This window comes from Engystomops pustulosus, chromosome 2 (assembly GCF_040894005.1).
Source record: "Engystomops pustulosus chromosome 2, aEngPut4.maternal, whole genome shotgun sequence".
NCBI classification, from domain to species: domain Eukaryota; kingdom Metazoa; phylum Chordata; class Amphibia; order Anura; family Leptodactylidae; genus Engystomops; species Engystomops pustulosus.
In genome coordinates this window covers 216256361-216278993 of record NC_092412.1, presented here as the reverse complement: position 1 = coordinate 216278993, position 22633 = coordinate 216256361, and the positions used below count along the sequence as shown (strand labels likewise).

Below are 22633 nucleotides of genomic sequence, written 5' to 3'. Positions count from 1 at the left end.
TGACCACGGACCGATGTTTATCTACAGGAAGTAAAGAATGAACTTTCTGGTTACATGACAGCATGAAGAGATCTAGCAAAACTGGTACGAATTTATAGAGAAAGTATTTTGGAAATTTGTATAACTTTTCACTACACAAATAACATCAATTATGAACTTTAAAAGTGAACAACCCCTTTAAGCAGTGCCGTCCATGAGTGTCTCTCGTCTATGAACTTCACCGGGAACGAAATCTTATCCAAGATCGCAGATTCCAGCGGTGGGTGTTGGCTGCATAATGGATTCGGCCCTGGAGCCCTTTTCATACATCCTCAATGGTATTATGGTGTACCTGTACATTATAATGCGTTAAGGGGTTAAAGTTAAGAATCTTTCTTATTGCATCAGAACTGTGATAAAGGGAGTTAAAGACATAGCTCGAAATAAATTATTTCCAGCTAGGTCTTTAACCGCCTGTATCACAAGAAATAGATTCTCATCTTTAGACATATTATACCTTACCTGAGGGTTCTAGTAGTTTAATAGGATAAAGTCTGGTGATTCTTCATCATTGTATAGGGTTATTACTGTTGTACAAACACATTAGAACTACGATTTCTGTTCTCCATTATAGGAGCAGGGCGACTAATTTAACAACCATCTCACAAGATTGGAAGCCACTGACCGCAATAGGTACACATTTAGCGGTTCTGACAATTAGTGATGCACGTTGAATTACTTATTTATAAATTTACTGATGGAAACATGAATGTAGCCCAAGACAAATAATGCATCTTTGACTAACATCAACTTTATAGTCAGAAAATAATAAAGACTTTTGTCTCCTGTCTACTACTTGTCAGTGATGAAAATGTGCGGTTTGCTGTGTAGTAACCATTACTTATACATATAGTCCCAGCCTTGTTCTATGTATTGTAGAAACTATAAAAGGAAAGAAAAAAAACCACACAGAATATATAATAAAGGAATATTTTCTCTTCTGTATGTTATCTGTGCAGTGTTGTCATGGGGACCTTAATTGCATCTGCAGCTCCCACCTCACATGTATAGAGGCAATTAGAGAGGCTGGGGCATCCATGTTTTCTGTGCCAGTTAACATGGCAACAGTGTACATGACAGAAAATGTCCTTCACACCTGCTGATCAGATCTCTGCATGGAGGTTTTCAGTGTAGAGATCACACATCACGTACAGTATTCTCTTATTATTAGGGGTCACAGAAGACTCATTTTTATTTGCCCTAAAATTCTCATGACTAACATCGATCCTCCTCGGACTCTTGTGCCAGGTTCACATGATGTGCTCTCCTCTGTCACATGCAGCATCAATGGCCGTATGCTATAAGTAGTCTGTCAGGAGTGGGATCTAATATCTATGTAATCTTATGGGTGTTAGGGCTATGAGGTTCTGGTACCATATAGTTGGCTGTAAGTTCTCATGTATTTCCTCTCCAGTCATATCTCCTCTACCAATTTTTCTGCTGAACAATGTTAGATATTAAAAGGGTTCTAGAAACATCCGTGTTTGGGAGTAACTCCTCACTGCTGAATCTTAATTGTGTTAACACAATTAGATCGCAAAGTGTGAACGCGGCCTTGCAGAGTCCATGTAGTCCACGTGTAGGGTTTCAAATCTCACTTCTTAAGTTTATGTTTAGACTCACCTTTGCTAATATAAAGATCACCTACAAAGTCATATTTTGAAAAAGTGAGAAGAGTTATACAATTGCCCAAGAGGAGTCATTTTTAGAGGCTAAAGGAGCAGCGTTACTTCATATGCCCCAATCAGTAGTACTATAGTAACTAGAAACAGGGTTTGGGCATCTTCTTAACAGATGTATCTCACCCTGTGTTTGTATATTCTATAAAATCTGAGATACAGGCAGTTAAAAAGAATAGTTTGTTACTGGATTTTCTTCTGCAGCCCACATTCCAATCTACAGTGGGTACAGTAAGTATTTAGACTCCTTTAAATTGTTTGGCAAGTTCGTTTTTTCTCATTTAGAAATATTTGCTAATTTATTAAAACAGGAAAAACTGAAATATCACATGGTCATAAATATTCAGACGCTTTGCTGTGGCACTCTTATTTAACTCACATGCTGTCCATTTCCTTCTGATCCTCCTTGAGATGATTCTACTCCTTCATTGGAGTCCAGCTGTGTTTAATTAAGCTTGATTAGGAAAGGTACACATTTGTCTATATTAGACCTCAAATGTCACAGCACATGAGAATCATGAGGTCTAAGGAACTGCCCAAAGAGCCAAGAGACAGAATTGGCACAGATCTGGCCAAGGATGCAAAAGAATTTCTGCAGTAATCAAAATTCCTAACAGCACAGAGGCCTCCATAATCCTTAAAAGGAAGACACGTGGGACAACCACAACTCTTCCTCGACCTGGCCATCCAGCCAAACTAAGCCATTGTGGAAGAAGAGCCTTTGTGAGAAAAGTAAAGAAGAATCCCAAGATCACTGCAGCCTCCACCAGTCAGGCTTTATGTGCGTTTGGAGTGTGCAGACAACAGCCTCTCTAGTACAATGGTTTGGTCTGATGAGACAAAGATTGAACTTTTTAGTGGAAAGATGAATGCAGTCAAGTACAGAGATATCCTGGATAAAAACCTCTTCCGGTGTGCTCTGGACCTTAGCTTTGTGACTCTAAGCACACAGCTAAAAAAAAAAAAAAGCAGGGAGGCTTCAGAACAACTCTGACCATTCCTGACTGGCCGAGCCAGAGTCCTGACCAAAACCCAATTGAGCACCTATGGAGAGACTTGAAAATGGCTGACACCAACACTCACCATCCAACCTGAGGGAACTGGAGAGGATGTGCAAGATCGAGGCCGAGGATCCCCCAAATCCAGGTGTGAGAAACTTGTTCCCAAGAAGTCTCATCGCTGTTCTAGCTATAAAAGGTGCTTCTACCGAATACTTGTTTAATAAATTATTAAAGGGGTCCAGTACAGATATTTCCTTTATTATTTTGTTTTAGAATCTACTCCTAGATGAGGCTTTAAAATGCCAAATTCTTAGAAGCAGACGGCCATGTGCAGATACCAGGTCAGATGCGGACTAACAGGGTGGCTCTCCAATAGGTGTCACTAGACACCAAGTATCTTCCTCATAGCTGAGAGCATTTTTACATTCCCAGACAATAGGACGTGGTACTATGCCAAGTAGATCAGTAGTGAATGAGTGGCGCAATTATAGATATAATACTTAGACAAATCATTATGCAAGCAAACCTGTCAGCCTAAAAGTGAAATGACATGGCCTGCAGCCACTGCAGCTGTGGTGAAAAAACATTATACAAAGCTTTATCAAGTCTTTACTATAAAGTCTGTGAAGTGGCGGCTGGTCCTGTGCCAGCACTAGAATTAGCTGCCAGATCAAATAATGAGGATAGGCATCCGCAGAGTTAATTAAACAGATGGCAGATTTGTCAATTATAGCCAAAAATGTATTTAATCCAACAATAATGACAAATAATGGGGGATAGTTTTTATACATACTGTATATATATTTCCTATACCAGTCTTGATCGCAACAGCAGCAAGGTAAGACATACTTATTTAGTAAAGGACGGTATTAGGCCCCTTAATAAATTGGGAGCATCTCTTGCTCTATGCCAGCTAGGAATTTTTATTTTTAATCTCACTGCATCAATGCCAGTATCTGGCATAAGAAATATGTTGGTGACACATCAAAAAAACCAAACCTGTCTTTTCTACCTGGCAATCCCCAAGTTGTTTGCCCTAGTCGGAACACAGAAGATGCAGAAGAAATCACCTCTGGATATTATCTGTCCTCCTAATGTTATGCCTCAAGTCAAAGTGCGCACCCTCCGTTTTTCACTTCCAATAAGGCCTCACCCAAATGTTATAAACCCTACAGTGCACCATATGTCCCTGCATCTTGTCCCATGACCTCTTAGGATAGAAAAAAAAAAAAAAAAAATGAGGCAAATAAATGGATAATTGACAAGTTACACTGAACCTGTAATATGCTTGTTTTTATAAGATGAGCACAATATAATCCATTGGTTAAGATATCACAACTGGTTTGGATATGCACTAACCATATACAGGCGGTCCCCTACTTAAAGACACCCGACTTACAGACAACCCATAGTTACAGACAGACCCCTCCGACCTTTGGTGAAGCGATCCCCCTAAGCCACTCCCCCAATCACTCCCTGGCCACGCCCCAAATTTTAGCCATATTAAAAATAATAAAAATCATAATTTAAAAAAAAAAAAAAAATTATCCTCATAGGGATTTGAACCCAGAACCTGCAGTGTCCATGTACAATAATAACACAGCGTCTCAACCCACTGAGCTATAACCTCAGTGATTAACAAGTGGAGAATTTTGGTAACTAAGAACTATATACTGCCTTGGTATATAGGGAGGGATCTTCTCAGATTATTGTAATTATTGAGACTATTATTATTATTATTATTGAGATGATTATTATTATTTTTACCATTATTAATAATCATCTCCATAATAATAAAATTTATAATAATAATAATAATAATAATAGTCTCAATAATTACAATAATAATCTCTGAGAAGATCCCTCTCTATATATCAGTGCATTAGTCTGTGTCACAGTGTAAATGGCAGATAACATGTCTTACTTACCAGAAATCCCCAGCTCTGTATCACTGGGCTTATAGCTCAGTTAGTTAAGCTCCTGTCTATGGTGCAGAGGGTCCCAGGTTCGAATCTCAGCCTGGCCAAAACTTTATTTAATTTAATTATATAAAGAGCTTGTGTCTGGGGAAGACCTGGAGACCATATATGGACAGATAGAGATCTGAGCTGATGACGTGGTCCCTGCTCTCTCCACTAAGCCGACACTTCTCTGAAAAGGATTCCCTCCCGATGTCTGCTCTGGGGAACCCTAGGAGATGCAGCGACCATATATGGACAGATCTGAAGCTGATGACGTGGTCCCTGCTCTGCGCTAAGCCCGACACTTCTCTGAAAAGGATTCCCTCCCGATGTCTGTAGAAGCCATTCTGTACTGTGAGTTCAGACTTTCAAAGTATTTACTATGCGGACACAGCGCCGGGACACAGCGGGACCTGGGGGGGGAAATCCGTGACAATATCATAGCTGCCCGTGACGCGGGGCAGGGGTACGAAAAACGGGAAAGTCCCGTCAAAATCGGGACGGTTGGGAGCTATGCAATAATCAGCTGTAAGGTGTCTGTAATGAAGCTTTATTGATAATCCTTGGTCCCATAACAGCAAAAAATGTTTAAACTCCAACTGTCACTGGGGCCAAAATTTTTTTTGTCTGGATCTACAATTACAAAATATACAGTTTCGACTTGCATACAAATTCAACTTAAGAACAAACCTCCGGACCCTATCTTGTACGTAACCCGGGGACTGCCTGTATATGACATTGTACATCCCACAGTGATGTTCAGTATAAAAGGTGTTATGTGACACCAGGCGCTTGATATCACCTACTATGATCCCGTCATCAATGCCATAATCTTCATCTTTCATAACCTCTCATTAGAGATAACAGGTTGGGTGGTGTGAGTTCTTGAAGGTCATGACTACAGGAATTCGGCACGTGATAATGGAGATTTACACAACAAGGCTGGGCTGTTTGATAATGTGTCCTGACAGCATACGTTCCTTTAAAGAATTATTGCCGAGGCCATCTAATCCGCAGCTATAAAGCTCACGTTTCACATGCATTTGGGTATAGGACATCTTGTTCCCGTATGTAAAATCTATATGATCTTTGAGCGGCAGGAAAACAAGAAGTACAGGAAATCTGCTGATGCCTCAAGAATGTGGCGGGGCATGGCTCGTGTAAACAGGAGAACGCACGCCTAAAAATAAAAGAATGTATATAGAAACTATAGCTAGTCCGGCGAGGATCAGGACCTTCCCTTTCAGTATAGTCGGGCATTTCTAGGAAACTAGTTCCCTGTGGTGACAACCGTGACATTACGTAATCAGTCACCAAAGTTATTGTTACTATTGTCAATTATTGTACCAGGAGCCTTGTCTGTTTTACATGTTATGTTTGTTGCAAGATTATATACATACACCTAAGCAATACTCAAAATGGCAACAATAACCATTCATGGCATAATGTACAATAGATGGTGTTGAACACAGGCATTGCTGTTTTATGTACCACTATGGGCTTAGTGAAGAGAAGATGGCTACAGAGGTTGGCCAACTCTGGATGTCTTATTAAGTTAGCCGCTACAGATACCCGATGGTATACAGACAGGCTCAGAAGCCGGGATCAATAGGGGAGGGAAAAAACGTCAACAATCAAAGATTACAATCAATGATCAGGTTATATTTAACAGTTAACTGCTATCAGTAGTGACCACAGCATCTAAGGGGTTATACTTTCTCTGTGGGATCCACTTCCAGTTTTTGCTTACCAATACAGATGCAAAATACTGCTGTGTGAAATAGACCTTAAAGGGGTTGGCCATAAATAAGAGTTTACCAAGGTAAGGCCGCTTACACACAAGTGAGTTGACACGTCCAACTCGCATGTGATGGATGAAACGTCCGGCCGAAAGCTAAGAAAGTGCAACTGAACTGTCAGGCTGCAAATCCAGCGATTTTGATGAGAGTTGGACGCTTAAAAAAAAATAAATAAAAAAATATAGCAAACACAATCTCCCGATACAGATCACAAAGATTTTATTACCAGATGTAGGCAATTACATTATCGGTAACGCAAGTAATTATAACAGATTAGCTTGTGTTTTAGAGAAATGAATACAATCCTCTCTCTACCTTGATCCCAGACGTTGTGTAACTATTCCAATTACCAGAGAATATATACAACAAGTGCCCAGGTATAATAACCGGGGTGTGAGAAGCAGGGTCATGACATAGCGGACTATAACCTCCAAGACATTGTTATAAATGATTATTTAAGAACAAAAAACATCTTCAACAGATAAGACAAGTGTGAACCCATACACCATGTACTATTAACTGGGGTTTATTCCTTATTATGCCACTATAATCATCACGGAAGGATTTTCCAAAAATAAAAACAAGAGCATCAGGCCACCTGCACACAAACAGATTAGCCGTGAAAAAACACACATTACCTTTTCCATGGACCATTTACCTCTGTTTGGCACCTGTTTCTAACAGATCTCCAGGAGCCATAGTCTATGAGCGATCGGTGAAAGACGATCTGAGTAGGACAAGCTCTACTTTTTAATGGATCTGGATAATGTACCATTAAAATAACTGGTGTGGGAATTGATCCATTAAAATATATTGTACTTCGCCCAGACGCACGACAGTGCAAGTAAACTAAAAGATGTGCCAGATTAATCAACTATTATATGTTTGATAAATGTGGCACAAATTATAATGAGGTAAACTTCTGAAAAATTTACCTTAAAGGGCTATTCCCATCTGGGCATTCGCATTTAATTAAATCATTTGCCATATGTAAACATTTCTTCAATTGGATGTTATTAGAAAAAATGTTCCTGTGTGCAGAAAATTTCTTATAAATGTCGCTATGGTGTCTCTTAGAAACGAGATAACTTCCTCGGATACGACCACCTCACACTTTGGCAGCAGTGGCGCTATTGAGCCCTGCCTGACCTCCTGGATTCAGCGTTCATTACTACAGGATGGCTGCGGGACCTGCAGTAACTCCAGAACATTTCATATACAAAACTTTTGTTTCCTTGTGCAATCCCTCCAGGAGAAGTGGCCGTATCCAAGGACACAGTCTTGTTTCTAAGGGACCATATGATTGAATTTATGAGAAATTATCTTCACACGGGTACATTGTGAATGTTTATATATGACAGAATGTGAATGCCCAGACGAGAATACCCCTTTAAAGTTTTCCTGGGTGATAAATAACCAGGTCAAAATTAAGAAATCCAAAAAAAGGAGAAAAAAGTAAAGATGTTTTCTGCCATTGAGGATCTACGTCTAATTTTGTTTGGCAGAGCACAAAGCATCACTGTAAAGATTGTACAGGCAGTTCTAATCAAGCGGGGCTTGTTTCCTTATGTATCATTGTAGGTGGGGTAATAGATAGAAAGGGCTAAAGCTTATATTTGTATTGCCACACTGTACAATGTAAAAGGTGATTTAAGGCAAGCAGAGCAATCTAACCATACAGAAAGCAGGGACTTATCTCTGCAATGTACATATCTGAAAGCGATGTTTTCTCTGGCATTAAGTGTCATTTCAGAAAACTTTGGACTGGACCCAAAGTTATATTAGAAGTAGTGAGTTTTCACCACTTTGCTCCCAATGACGTGTATCGGTCCTGCAGTGATGACAAGTCTAGGTATAGGTCATAATTTGAAAATCTCCCACAATGAGTAAAATACTAGAAAAACAACACAGGTGGGAGAGATTTATCTAACAGTAGTGTCAAGATGGAAGAAAATTTGTGTTTAGACCTTGCTTTCATCTGTGAAAACATTTTACACCATTAACTTTACTTTTTAAAAGTTAGTAATATCATTTAAGTTAATTCCAGGGTTTTTTTTCTCTAAAAGTGAAGCAAAGTTTCACAATCTCACTCCAGTAAGAGATGGCGTAGCATAGGACAACCAAGGACAGAAGTGTCAGAGCAGATATACACAACAGCAATAAATGCTATACATGCGGTCCCCGACTTAAGGACACTTGACTTTCAGATGGACCTCTCTATCCCCTGTGGCCTCTCAAAGCTCTCTGGATGCTTTACTATAGTCTCAGGCTGTAATGATCAGCTGTAAGGTGTCTGCAATGCAATTTTATTGATGATCCCTGTTCCCATGACAGCAAAAAATTTGAAAATCCAATTGGCACAGGGACAATTTTGTCTGGAGCTACAATTATAAAATACACCAGTTTCGGCTTGCATACAAATTCAACTTAATGGTGATTTTGGACACCAAACTAACCACAGCTCCTTATAAACCGGTGGTTTAATGTCTCAATTCATCCTTTAGTAAGTTCCTTTATTAATTAATAAAAAAACTTTAGACTTACCTTGGCGAGGTGCTCCCTGCGCCCGTGCAGTGAAGGCAGCGTACTACATTGCGGCTTCACTGCGCATACGCTGTAATAACTGTGCTTGCACAATGATACCGTGGTATAGCGCTCCACCTCCACTGAAGAACTATGACGGCACAAGAGCCAAGTCTGATGCGCCTCAGCGGTCTCATCTCAAGGCAAGTATAAAATTTGTTATTTTTTCATTGCGGCCACGTTTTTGGACACTAAACCACCAGTCCAGTCCTGTGGGTTGTTTGGTGTCCCAAATTCCCTCTTTAGGAACCTAAAAAACCTAACTTGTATGTAATCCGGGGACTGCCTATACTTTTTAACTGATCAATCACTGCGTTTTTTTCAATGGACTGTGATCGTGTTCTGTAGTGAAGCCCAGATGTCCTAGTCAGAACCGTGTACCAGGTGTCACTCAGGTTGTAGTTTATAAGGATCTGTGAAAGACGGATGCCTTAGGACAGATGCACATTGCTGCATTTCCATGCTAAATACATATACTAAAAATACCTGCTGCTATTTACAGATGGTTTGAAATATGTTATTCCGCAAATGGTGCAGAAATTATTTGCCCAGAAATTGCAAATAACATATGACTCTTCTCTTTCCATGTATCTTAAAAGAGATAACTAACTCTTCTTTGTACAGACACCTGTCCTCACCACAAATATCCTTTACTAACATACATGTAAATATAATCTATGTCCTTATGTTCTACTACTCCACCTATGGGTCCCACTCCATTGGAACCATCTACAAAACATTTTCTACTGTGCCGCGTATGCTCTGCAACCCGAAATCAGAAGTGACATCTACTACTTTTTGAAGGAGACCTACCACCACGGATCTACATATTAAGGTATATCAGGTGGTAGGTACCTCTATTGTACATGTGGTTAGCCCTTATGCGCAGTATGCTTCGTCTTCGGAGCAGCGACCGATCAAAGAGGCTACTGGGGCGTAGAATAGGTGCACCGTATAGCAGCCCCGGCTACTCCACACCCCAGTAGCCTCTTTAGAAAACGAGCATATTAGGGCAATAAAAGCTAGAAAAAGGGGACGCGGGGATTAGCCCTTAGGGTGCATTCACATGTTGCAGTTAAAACTGCATCACAATCAGCTTTGAGGTGGTTTTAGGTGCAGTTTTGTCAATTGAACAGGTGAAAGACATGAACTGAACAAGTGAATTTGATTTTGAAGGGGAAACCTGCTCCACAAATGTCATTGACTCGTTCACTTCATGTCTTTCACCTGTTCAATTGACAAAACTGCACCTAAAACCACCTCAAAGCTGATTGCGATGCAGTTTTAACTGCAACGTGTAAACGCACCCTTAAAAGGGCCATCCTCACGTACAATAGAGGCACCCACTACACGATCGACCTTAATAGGTAGATCCATGGTGGTAGGTTTTCTTTAAATGTAGTCCTCATACCTTGCTTATCTTTAGCTTTTAGCATTGAATGTGACGTTATCTAGCAGGTCTAGAGCATGGTGCTGGTGAAGTTGGAAGAAAAAAAAAAAAATCTTAAAAAACGTAGCTAAACTTTCAACAAAAGTACATAAATGAATAGTGCAAATGATAATAGTAAACTTCATAATATACTCCCTTAACCCCTTAAGGACGCAGCCATTTTACAGCTTAAGGCTCAGCCCCATTTTTTGGATTCTGACCTGCGTCTCTTTATATGGTTATAACTTTTGAACACTGTTACTTATCAAAACGATTCTGAGATTGTTTTTTCCCCACATGTTGTACTTCATTTTAGTGGTAAATGTTGGCTGATAAGTTTTGCGTTTATTTTCCAAAAAAAGAAAAAAATTATGAATTTTTTGAAAAATCTCACTTTTTTGAAATTCAAAATCATTACATTTTCAGGCAGATAGATTTACCACCTAAATAAGTTGCTGCATAACATTTCCCATGTGTCTACTTTACATTTTCATAATTTTTGAAATGTCTGGATAATTTATTTTGATGTTGCTCGGCTTACAAATCGAATAGCGATTTTCCGTATTTTCAGAATTTACTCTTTTGCGGATAAATAGTTTTGAATGAAATGTTACATATTTAGTATCAAAACCCCCGTATATAATCAACCCATTTTCAAATCTGCACCCCTCAAACTATCAGAAACAGCTTTTAGGAAGATTGTTAACCCCTTGAGATCTTCATAGTAATTGAATCAAAATGGAGGTGAAATTTAGATTAGTCAAATTGTGCCGGTTATACGTTCATTTAGCCCTAAAATTTACACATTTCCAAAAGATAAAAATAGAAAACCCACCATACAATTTGTTCTGCAATTTCTTCCGAGTGCAGAGACCCCCCACATGTGGACGTTACTTGTTTTATGGGCGCACAGCGAGGCGCAGAATGGAAGGAGGGACCTGCAGCTGCCAGGATTTTAGTTTCCTCTTTGGTCCCTTTTGTAGGCTATACATTTTCGCTTTTTCGTTATTGGGGCCATGTGCTGGCATTTTTTTTTGCGGGATGAGATGCTTTTTCCAGTGTTGCCATTTTGGGGTTGGTATCACCTATTGTTGAAAATTTAGGAACTCGTTTTTGAGGGTATGAGTAGAAAAGCATCAATTCTGTACTGGATTTTTGACTTTTTTTTTTTTTTCGTGTTCACCGTTTAGCCTAATAATCATGTTAGCTTTATTCTATGGGACGATACGATTACGGGGATACCAGACTTGAATATATTTTCTTACATTTTACTAAATTTGTCAAATAAAACCGTAATGTGGGAAAAAATCTATCATTTTTGCATTGCCGTCTTCCAAGTGGCATTTTTACTTTTTTGACTTGGGAGCTGGTTGATGGCTTGTTTTTTGCGGGACATGCTGTACTTTGCAGCAGTATAATTATGGAGTACATATGTTTTTTTGATCACTTTTGATGGCATTTTTTGTAAGATAGGTAAAAATGTTAATTTTTGGTGGGTTTTCAATAGTTTTTTTTAACAGCGTTCATCGTACGGGTTCAATAATGATTTACTTGTATTCTATGGGTTGTTACGGACGCGGTGATACTATATATGTGGGGTTTTTGTTATGATTTAGACTTTTTTGGGGTTATATGTCTCTATATATGTTATGGGGCTTATGGGCATTTTTATTGATTTATTACTTTATTTTTTACTTTTTCACTTTTTCCACCATGGGAAATGACCAAGCAATCATGTGATTGCTTGTTCATGATAATACTCTGCAATAATCATGTATTGCAGGGTATTATCAGTGTTAGCCTATGCACTTGCATAGGCTGGCAGTATGCCAGTAAGACGCCACAGACGCCATCTTACTGGCAGTGCCGGGGACCAGATCGGACCCCAGCACTTCCATAGCAGCGATCGGCGTCCCCCGAAAACGGTTCGGGGGGGCCGATCGTGGGGGAAAGACCCCCAGAGGCATGTTAGATGCCGCGGTCGTGCTGACCGCGGCATTTAACGGGTTACACACCCGCGATCGGAGCCCACTCCAACCGCGGGTGTTACACTGGGGTGCCGGCTATTAGTTACAGCCGGCACCCCGTATTTCCTGATGCCGGTTCGGCTCTGATCCAGAGCCGAGCCGGCATAAGCGCCGTGGCGGATATATCCGCCACTGAGTGCTAAGTCACTGCGCTCCGTGGCGGATATATCCGCCACGGAGCGTGAAGGGGTTAAGGAAAATTGTTCCTACTCTTTACCTTCCTTTCTTATTGTTAGTAAGTCACCTTTCCCTCATGTACTTCACTGTTCATAGATAAGGAGAAGTTTCTAATGACCTAAAAGTCAGTGGATAGTCTAATCTAAACACAGCGCTCAATTATCAAGTGAAATATTCTTTAGGTAGACATGAACTTAAAGGGGTTGTCCACTTTCAGCAAATAATTTATATGATTTGTCTAAGTTCTCCAAGTTATGCAATTTTCCATTATAAAGTTTTCTAGATCTCTGCTTGCTGTCCTTCTACAGGAAATGTCATTGTTTACTCCCTGTGAATAGAAATCAGGGTCATGTGACAGGCGCGTGGCGCATGGCATGTCATGTCATTCCTGTAGAATGACAGCAAGCAGAGATTTATACAGAAAGTATAATGGAAAATTGGATAACTTTTCATTACACAAACAATATCAATAATATTCCTTAAAGTGGACAAAACCTTTAATCCTTAGCCTCCTTCCCTTATCTATCTGCTGTGGACAGATGTGAGAAGGATATCAGAAAATCTACTCTCTACAAGAGAACAAAAGCAGCAAAAACACGAGACAGATAAACTCATTTTCCATAATGAAGTTTATAGCAAGATTTTAGATGAACCCTTGCACTATTCATTTTTTTTTCATTATAATTAGATATTATATAAAATATGCTGGTACTGGGTTAGACCAAATCTTTTACAGATCCCTCAATTTTTGATGAAAAGCCACAACTTTTTTTTTTAACGACTTCCATTTCCAGCAAGTAGAAAATACAGAAAAACTAGTTGAGCTGGGTGCTTTTCCACATAACTGATGTAATAAATGTAAAGAATTAGCGTCGCCTAGAGACAAGGGTGTGTATAGCAAACCAGGAAACTGAATGATGACGCCCATCAGCGAGGTATTCTCTTTAAAATTAACATGCGGAAAAAAAATTCCCTGAGCCACTGGCGTGAAATTTTTCTGACATTTTAGTGACTCCACCTAAACTCTTCTGTCTGACAGTTATCAGAAAACCAGTTATCCAACCGAGCCATGTACATAAACAGCTAGGATTGATCGAAGGCAGACCTGGGCATGCTACGGCATGCAGGCCACATCCTATTGTCCAACACTCCCAACTGGCTCGCGGGAACTCCTCTCCCCATCATTAAATAAGGATGTTATTAGGTTTTCCATATTTGCTTTGAATCATTGCAATGTTTTATTTACTGTTTTTTTTTTTAATGTAGGGGTAGGTTATTTACTGAATGCAGTATTTAGGTATTTAGTAGAACTGAGTTAAGTATATTAGTCTGGCCCTCTAAAAGTACTCCAATTTTTAATGTGGCCGGGCCCCATGGAAAAATTTAAGTGCCCAGTAACTCAGTAGTTCAGTCAGCATTATACATGAATACACTGTTTGACATTGGAGCTCTTCTGTCTTCACTGGAAACACAAAGGGTCAGACAGTAGGTGTTCTCCTTAAGGAGACATTGCCAATTAAGGCCACCTTAAAGGCATGTGGAGACGCTCCACTAGGGAATTCTGTGAAGTATGCAAATACGTTTTCCAGGTGTTAAAAGGAAAATAATGCCTCCTTTTGCTACCTTGAAAGGCAGCCCCCTCAACACTTCTGGGAAGAAAAAGGAATAATACCTCTGGATCACCAAGTTATCCCTAATGCAGTGAAATAGGTAATAGCATTGCTTTACCAAGCAGTATAAACCAGGGGCACTTACTTATAGATCCTAGCACTGTTACTGTGGTGATTTTCTTATATTTGTTATCCATGGCCTCCTTCATTCTAAAATTAACTTTTTTACAAAGACAATTTTCTTAAATATACACAGGATAACAAAATAACACATTCTCTAATTCAATGTTATTAACAAAATTTCTGCATTTGACAGGCAGTCCAACCTATCTCTATCAGTCCTGGTGTTTACAATGGTCGTGCAGAGCATTCTCTAATCACAAATAGCTTCTCTTGCCTGCACTCTGCAGTGCCTCTCCCTCCTGCCTGACACTATGAGTAGGTGTCCCTGGTTTATCATGATGGATTGTGATGGTATATCTCCTTTAACATATAGCCCCTTCTCTCTGACCTCTCAATCAAACCAGACTTACATCTAAAGGGAATTGATTTATGAGCTTCAGAGAAAACTGGACTGTCAGACTGTTGTAATGTAACACAGAAATGAAAGTGTAATTTGCAGAGTAATTTATTAGAGGCATTTTGCCAGAACATAAAAAATCTGGCAAAAAAAACCCCTCCAATACTGCTTTGACCCTATGGTGACATCTGTTAGAAGTGTGAACATAAAAGGTTCTACTAGAAAGCAATAACAACAATGACACAATCCCTTACCACAGTGTGGTGGAAGAGCAGCTCCCAGGACTGATGCAATTTCTGGTTTTGTAGCATATCTACAAAATCATGGATGAAATAACCTAAAAAGAAAACAAACGTTCACTAGGATCAGGACCATGCACTTAAACATCAAAATTTTACTTTTACAACAGAGTTGGTCATAAAGAATTTCCCTTAAAAATCTTCTACTTCATTTTTTCTACTTCTTCTACTTTATTTTAAAAACGTGAATGTTGTGTTTTTTACGCCAACACTAGCAAATCTAGATGCCGAAACTAAAAGCTTATTCCTAAGAGCGTTTTTCTCACGTCCGCTATCAGTTATTTCCTCTGAGGGTCCATTATTTTCTACGAACCTATTCAGACATCGATTTTTATTATTTTTATATTATTTTTTAAACAAACTGTAAACTGTGAGAAAAAAACAGCTTGCACTTCTTTTTAATAAATGTAAACCAAGGCCAATGGATCTGTAAAAAAAAAAAAAATCCAGAGGAATCAGATTTTTTTGGCCAATGTCTGATATGGCAGCAATGTTTCTGTTTCCTGTCAGCCATCCTGCGCCACGGATCATTGTGTAATAACATAGATTTGTTTCAATGAAGCCCATTCATGCTCAGCAGGGTCAGAAGGAGACATCACGAGGAAGTGCTGCTGACACTGTAATAGGGGATGGCAGAGGAATGCGGTAAGGACTGATATTTCTGGTCTTATGACCTATTGTATACCATCATCCTCATGTCGGGTGTAAACAGTAACAATGTAAAGAGGATACGTGCGGCGGTATTGGGCAGTGTCATGGTGTAGCAATAAGTCTCCCTTTTTACAACAAACCAATGGGGGGGTGGGGGGTATTCAATTGACATTTGTTACTTTTTAGTCCTCTCAGTTTCTTGAGTCACTGATCCCTTGGCTTGGTAGAAGGCTGTTTTTAAAAAGGCTCAAATGTATTGATACATTTTGGAAAATCCTGTATTTCCCTTAAGGTAATTTACCAATATACATCTAATAAAAGTTATTTTCTGCTTTCTTGATCTGTAAAGTGACGCCTCCTGTCTCTTACCTCATCAGTCAGACATTTCTGTCCATAACATGGCTGCAGATGGAGGGTTATCTGTCCTAAAGCAATCGCCCTGCCAGGACCTTATCATAGTATTCCTGGCAGGGTAATTGTTCATGTACAGTTAGAGTTTACATGACTCCATTTTATGGACAGGAATCTCTGGCTGATGACAGGAGGCTTCACTTCACATATCAAGAGAGCAGAGCAGAGCAGAAGTTTTAACAGATGTTAATTTGTAAATTATCTAATATCCTGCCCCCAACACACATATTACAAAAAACATGAGATAAAGTGGCCAACCCCTTTAACATGATTCTAGAAGTGGAGGACTTTGTTGCAAAAATGTTGTCACAATTTGTAAATAATGCCAATGATTTGAAGAGAGTCAAAGATTTTACGCCATCAAACTATTAGCCCCCTGAGGTAGGGCATGATATATCCTTTCTAGAATTCCCTCTTTTACCTAAAATATCCCCCCTTCATCTGTGAAAAAACTCCTCTTAAGTCATGAAAAAAAAGTTAGCAGAGAAGTAGTAATATCGTAAGGTTCCCATCACTGGCAGTCTGGCGCCTGTATCTACTAGGAGTCTCCAGCATCGTAGTAAATATGGATGCAGCCTCCCCAAGTTCAGACCTGTAGACCAGGTGTAAACTGGTGGTGTTTTTTTGCTGTAATCTCCAAGTGTTTTCTGAGGGAGACGACAGTAAATCTAGTGGGCCAGGCATTCGCCCCCCTGCCCGCCCTGATCCCGACACTCCCAAACTGGTGTGCGGGTCAGAAAACTGGCGGAAAGGGCATAATGAATCCCCCCAGTGACTTTAACTGCCTAAATCTCCAGTTCCGTAGATCACAAAACCACCATGTTTCTAGGTGCTACAGAACCGAAGATAGTGATGCTCCCCCTGCAACTTGTCATCTTGCCTCATCAAAATATGACTCTTCTCTGCTCATTTTCACTTGACTTTGAACAATTTTTTTATAGGTAAAAGGGCAAGATTTCACATAAAAGTGGGAATTCTAGAAATTATATATACTATACTGACAGGATGCTAGCTTAGTGGGGTAAAATCTGGAGACATAGCTGCTCTAAATAAGTGTTGGGGAATAAGACCAAAGGTGAAAAATATGAAGATTCCAAAAATTGTGCAATATTGTAAATCTTTTCAGGCCATTAACACTGCATAAAATGTGACAAAGTTTTTGTACAACTCAATAGTTTTATTTTTTCACAGGAAGGACTAGTGCTGCATGCAGGGTTATTTGTCACATGAAAAGATTATGAAATCTGCAAATGAAACCAATGTGAACAGAACCCTACAGATACAGATCAATACATAGCTCCCAACCGTCCCGATTTTGACGGGACTTTCCCGTTTTTTGTACCCCTGCCCCGCGTCACGGGCAGCTATGATATTGTCACGGATTCTCCCCCCAGGTCCCGCTGTGTCCCGGCGCTGTGTCCGCATAGTAAATACTTTGAAAGTCTCAACTCACAGTACAGAATGGCTTCTACAGACATCGGGAGGGAATCCTTTTCAGAGAAGTGTCGGGCTTAGCGCAGAGCAGAGACCACGTCATCAACTTCAGATCTGTCCATATATGGTCACTGCATCTCCTAGGGTTCTCCAGAGCAGACATCGGGCAGGGAATCCTTTTCAGAGAAGTGTCGGCTTAGTGGAGAGAGCAGGGACCACGTCATCAGCTCAGATCTCTATCTGTCCATATATGGTCTCCAGGTCTTCCCCAGACACAAGCTCTTTATATAATTAAATTACATAAAGTTTTGCCCAGGCTGAGATTCGAACCTGGGACCCTCTGCACCATAGACAGGAGCTTAACTAACTGAGCTATCAGCCCAGTGATACAGAGCTGAGGATTTCTGGTAACTAAGACATGTTATCTGCCATTTACACTGACACAGACTAATGCACTGATATATAGAGAGTGATCTTCTCAGAGATTATTATTGTAATTATTGAGACTATTATTATTATTATTATTATTATTATTATAAATTTTATTATTATGGAGATGATTATTAATAATGGTAAAAATAATAATAATCATCTCAATAATAATAATAATAATAATCTCCATAATAATAATAATAATAATAATAATAATAGTCTCAATAATTACAATAATCTGAGAAGATCCCTCCCTATATACCAAGGCAGTATATAGTTCTTAGTTACCAAAATTCTCCACCTTGTTAATCACTGAGGTTATAGCTCAGTGGGTTAAGGCGCTGTGTTACTATTGTACATGGACACTGCAGGTTCTGGGTTCAAATCCCAATGAGGATAATTTTTTTTTTTTTTTTTTAAATGATGATTTTTATTATTTTAATATGGCTAAAATTTGGGGCGTGGCCAGGGAGTGATTGGGGGTGCGGCTTAGGGGGATCGCCGCGGCGCGCTACGCGTGCCGCCATTTTGTCCCTCTTTCCTTTTCCCAAATGTTGGGAGGTATGTCAATATAATAAGAAAAGCTGCTAACCTATTGAGACCGCAATGAGACAATGCGAGAAGCGGGAATGTGTGGAGATCAGATCTTCTGCCATCTCCGGGTGCAGGTAAAACCTAAAACCAAAAGAAAGGAGGTGACATTTCAGTATTCCCACAGCTACCTGGGCTAAATAAGGGTAAATGCCATAGAGATCACGTTCCAGCTGACATGTACCAGCACAGGCTGCTATCCTGTCTAATTGATCACTACGGGCATCACTACAATTATGCATCTGCCCTCGGTGCCCAGGTGACACAGTTCAAAATGTCCCGATGTAGAGATAATAGCGATAACAACCGTGGTGCCAACTCTTCTGCCTAGGGGATACGTGTACATGCCCTCTGCAGTATATGATCAGTCATGTAGGAGATACTATGTGTACATACCTGCCGCTCTATATAATCAGTAATGTAGGAGATACTATGTGTACATACCTGCCGCTCTATATAATCAGTAATGTAGGAGATACTAAGTGTACATGCCTGCTGCTCTATATACTCAGTAATGTAGGGGATACTATGTGTACATACCTGCCGCTCTATATAATCAGTAATGTAAGATATACTATGTGTACATACCTGCCGCTCTATATACTCAGTAATGTAGGAGATACTATGTATACATACCTGCTGCTCTATATAATCAGTAATGTAGGAGATACTATGTGTACATGCCTGCCGCTCTATATAATCAGTAATATAGGAGATACTATGTGTACATACCTGCTGCTCTATATACTCAGTAATGTAGGATATACTATGTGTACATACCTGCTGCTCTATATAATCAGTAATGTGGGATATACTATGTGTACATACCTGCTGCTCTATATACTCAGTAATGTAGGAGATACTATGTGTACATACCTGCCGCTCTATATACTCAGTAATGTAGGGGATACTATGTGTACATGCCTGCCGCTCTATATAATCAGTAATATAGGAGATACTATGTATACATACCTGCTGCTCTATATAATCAGTAATGTAGGATATACTATGTGTACATACCTGCTGCTCTATATAATCAGTAATGTGGGATATACTATGTGTACATACCTGCTGCTCTATATAATCAGTAATGTAGGATATACTATGTGTACATACCTGCTGCTCTATATACTCAGTAATGTAGGAGATACTATGTGTACATACCTGCTGCTCTATATAATCAGTAATGTAGGAGATACTATGTGTACATACCTGCTGCTCTATATACTCAGTAATGTAGGAGATACTATGTGTACATACCTGCTGCTCTATATACTCAGTAATGTAGGAGATACTATGTGTACATACCTGCTGCTCTATATACTCAGTAATGTAGGAGATACTATGTGTACATACCTGATGCTCTATATACTCAGTAATGTAGGGGATACTATGTGTACATACCTGCTGCTCTATATAATCAGTAATGTGGGATATACTATGTGTACATACCTGCTGCTTTATATACTCAGTAATGTAGGATATACTATGTGTACATACCTGCTGCTCTATATACTCAGTAATGTAGGAGATACTATGTGTACATACCTGCTGCTCTATATACTCAGTAATGTAGGATATACTATGTGTACATACCTGCTGCTCTATATACTCAGTAATGTATTATATACTATGTATACATACCTGCTGCTCTACTCAGTAATGTAGGATATACTATGTGTACATACCTGCTGCTCTATATACTCAGTAATGTAGGATATACTATGTATACATACCTGCTGCTCTACATAATCAGTTATGTAGGATATACTATGTGTACATACCTGCTGCTCTATATAATCAGTAATGTAGGATATACTATGTGTACATACCTGCTGCTCTATATGATCAGTTATGTAGGATATACTATGTGTACATTCCTGCTGCTCTATATAATCAGTAATGTAGGAGATACTATGTGTACATACCTGCTGCTCTATATACTCAGTAATGTATGGGATACTATGTGTACATACCTGCTGCTCTATATACTCAGTAATGTAGGGGATACTATGTGTACATGCCTGCTGCTCTATATAATCAGTAATGTAGGATATACTATGTGTACATACCTGCTGCTCTATATACTCAGTAATGTAGGATATACTATGTGTACATACCTGCTGCTCTATATAATCAGTAATGTAGGGAAACTATGTGTACATACCTGCTGCACTATATACTCAGTAATGTAGGGGATACTATGTGTACATACCTGCTGCTCTATATAATCAGTTATGTAGGATATACTATCTGTACATTATATACTTTAATATGTACGATAAACCCTACATTATCCTTCACCCATGGGTGCCATTTGGTTGTATAGGGAGATCCCTAGTGACTTCTCACCCCCACTCTCACCCCAGAAGCGCCCAGCTCCCGGTCAGGAGACTGTGCACAAACGATGTCCAGATGTTCCTCCATTTCCAGGGGTTCCGGAGCGCGGAGCTGGGCGCCGGGACCAGGGTGTGCAGCCGCCCATTCAACAGGCGGAAGGAGAGGCAGGAGGCTCCGGTGATGAGGAGCTCCATGGAGAGCGGGCTGCGCGGGGCGGACACTGCGGGATCTTCTTAGAACCTTGTGTAACTTTCTTGACGGAACCAGCAACAAACAAGCCGGTCCCTGCTCCGGGATTGGTCACCCGCTCCTCCCCGCCTATTCCATCCCCAGAGTGATGCTGCGCCCCCTCCCCGGGCTGGACATGACACCCTCCTACACTTTGCACTGGGTCCTATGTGCCCCGCTATTAGCCCGGGTCACGTCACCGCTCCCGGTACCGAGGCTGATAGCACTGATAAGAGTCCACAGCTTGTATAAGCCAGTGGACACGTTATACAATGGGGGGCCACGTGACGCGCCCGGGCCAATGCCGCCATGCCTGTGTTTCATAAGGCTGCGTTATGTGATGAATGGAGAAGGATGGAGGAGCCGTCATATGGGCGGGGGAAGGACACCCGACACTGTCACCCAGGGTGTACTACAGCGACACCCAACACCAGGGACTTCATCTTACATAAACCTCAGAAAGGAAATAAACCAACACTTTCATACAATGTGCTGCACCCACAATGTTATCTCCAGGGAATGAATGGTTAATGGTTTCCGTTTCACTTACTTAAAAATTTTAGCCATAAACCAAGAATTTTTCTGAATGTTTTATTGATTATTGTTGATAAAGTGTTTTTTTAAAAAAAAGGTGAAGGATCAATGGAAATTGTAATCTTGGAGGGTTGTTCCCATTTCTTTCAATAATTGATGTTTGTAGAATGAAAAGTTCTACAATTTTCCAATATACTTTCTGCATTAATCCCTGTTTTTCTAGATCTCTGCTTGCTGTCATTGGATAGGACCCTTCATTGTTTACTTCCTGTGGGTAAACACCGGCCCATGGTCATTTGATGTCACACAGGTGCACTGCTCCTCATATCACACATTTTCTGTTATACTATGAGCCCTGCACCTGTGTGACATTTTTATCCAATCGAAGTAAACAATAACGGTGTGCTCAAACGTACTGCTGGCGTGGCAGTAAGTGCAACCGCACCCTGAAGGCGCGGCCACACGTTGCATTTTCATTGCGTTTTGAAATGCATTGCAACAGCCAAGGAGAGGTGATTTGCCTAATTATATTACTGTTAACATTTAAGTTTACATATCATATTAACATGCGTTAACATTACATTAACAAATGTAAATAGTAATGTAATCACCTATCCTCAGCTGTTGCAAAGCGTTTTAAAACGCGACCAAAGCACAACGTGTGAACATGCCCTGAGGGTGATGCCACAAGTCACGTTTTACATGGTTGTCAACATTGCGACTACAAAAAGTATATGTAAACGCATGCATAAACACTTTGTTGACACATACATTTGTTAACACTTGCATTGTGTAAACACAATGTTGTCAACCATGTAATTTGGCAAATCTCTTCAGCTGTTCAAAAACGCATGCGTTTTTTACGATCTGAAAACGCAAAAACCGCCT

General features: G+C 40.0%; 2 protein-coding genes across 2 annotated transcripts in view; one reads left to right on the top strand and one right to left on the bottom strand.

Annotated features, from left to right (window-relative positions):
- Positions 1-21523, bottom strand: part of TLCD2 (TLC domain containing 2) — a 29685-nt gene extending 8162 nt beyond the window's left edge. Inside the window, exons 1-3 of the mRNA XM_072138127.1 lie at positions 21008-21523; positions 18645-18727; positions 15080-15162 (exon numbers count right to left, since the gene is read on the bottom strand). Of these exons, the coding sequence (XP_071994228.1) occupies positions 15080-15162; positions 18645-18727; positions 21008-21177 (336 nt within the window). The 5' untranslated portion in view covers positions 21178-21523. The remainder of the gene's footprint in view (positions 1-15079; positions 15163-18644; positions 18728-21007) is intronic.
- Positions 15721-22633, top strand: part of LOC140119277 (apoptosis-inducing factor 3-like) — a 97663-nt gene continuing 90750 nt past the window's right edge. Inside the window, exon 1 of the mRNA XM_072138126.1 lies at positions 15721-15769. The gene's annotated coding sequence lies outside the window, so the exon portion shown is untranslated. The remainder of the gene's footprint in view (positions 15770-22633) is intronic.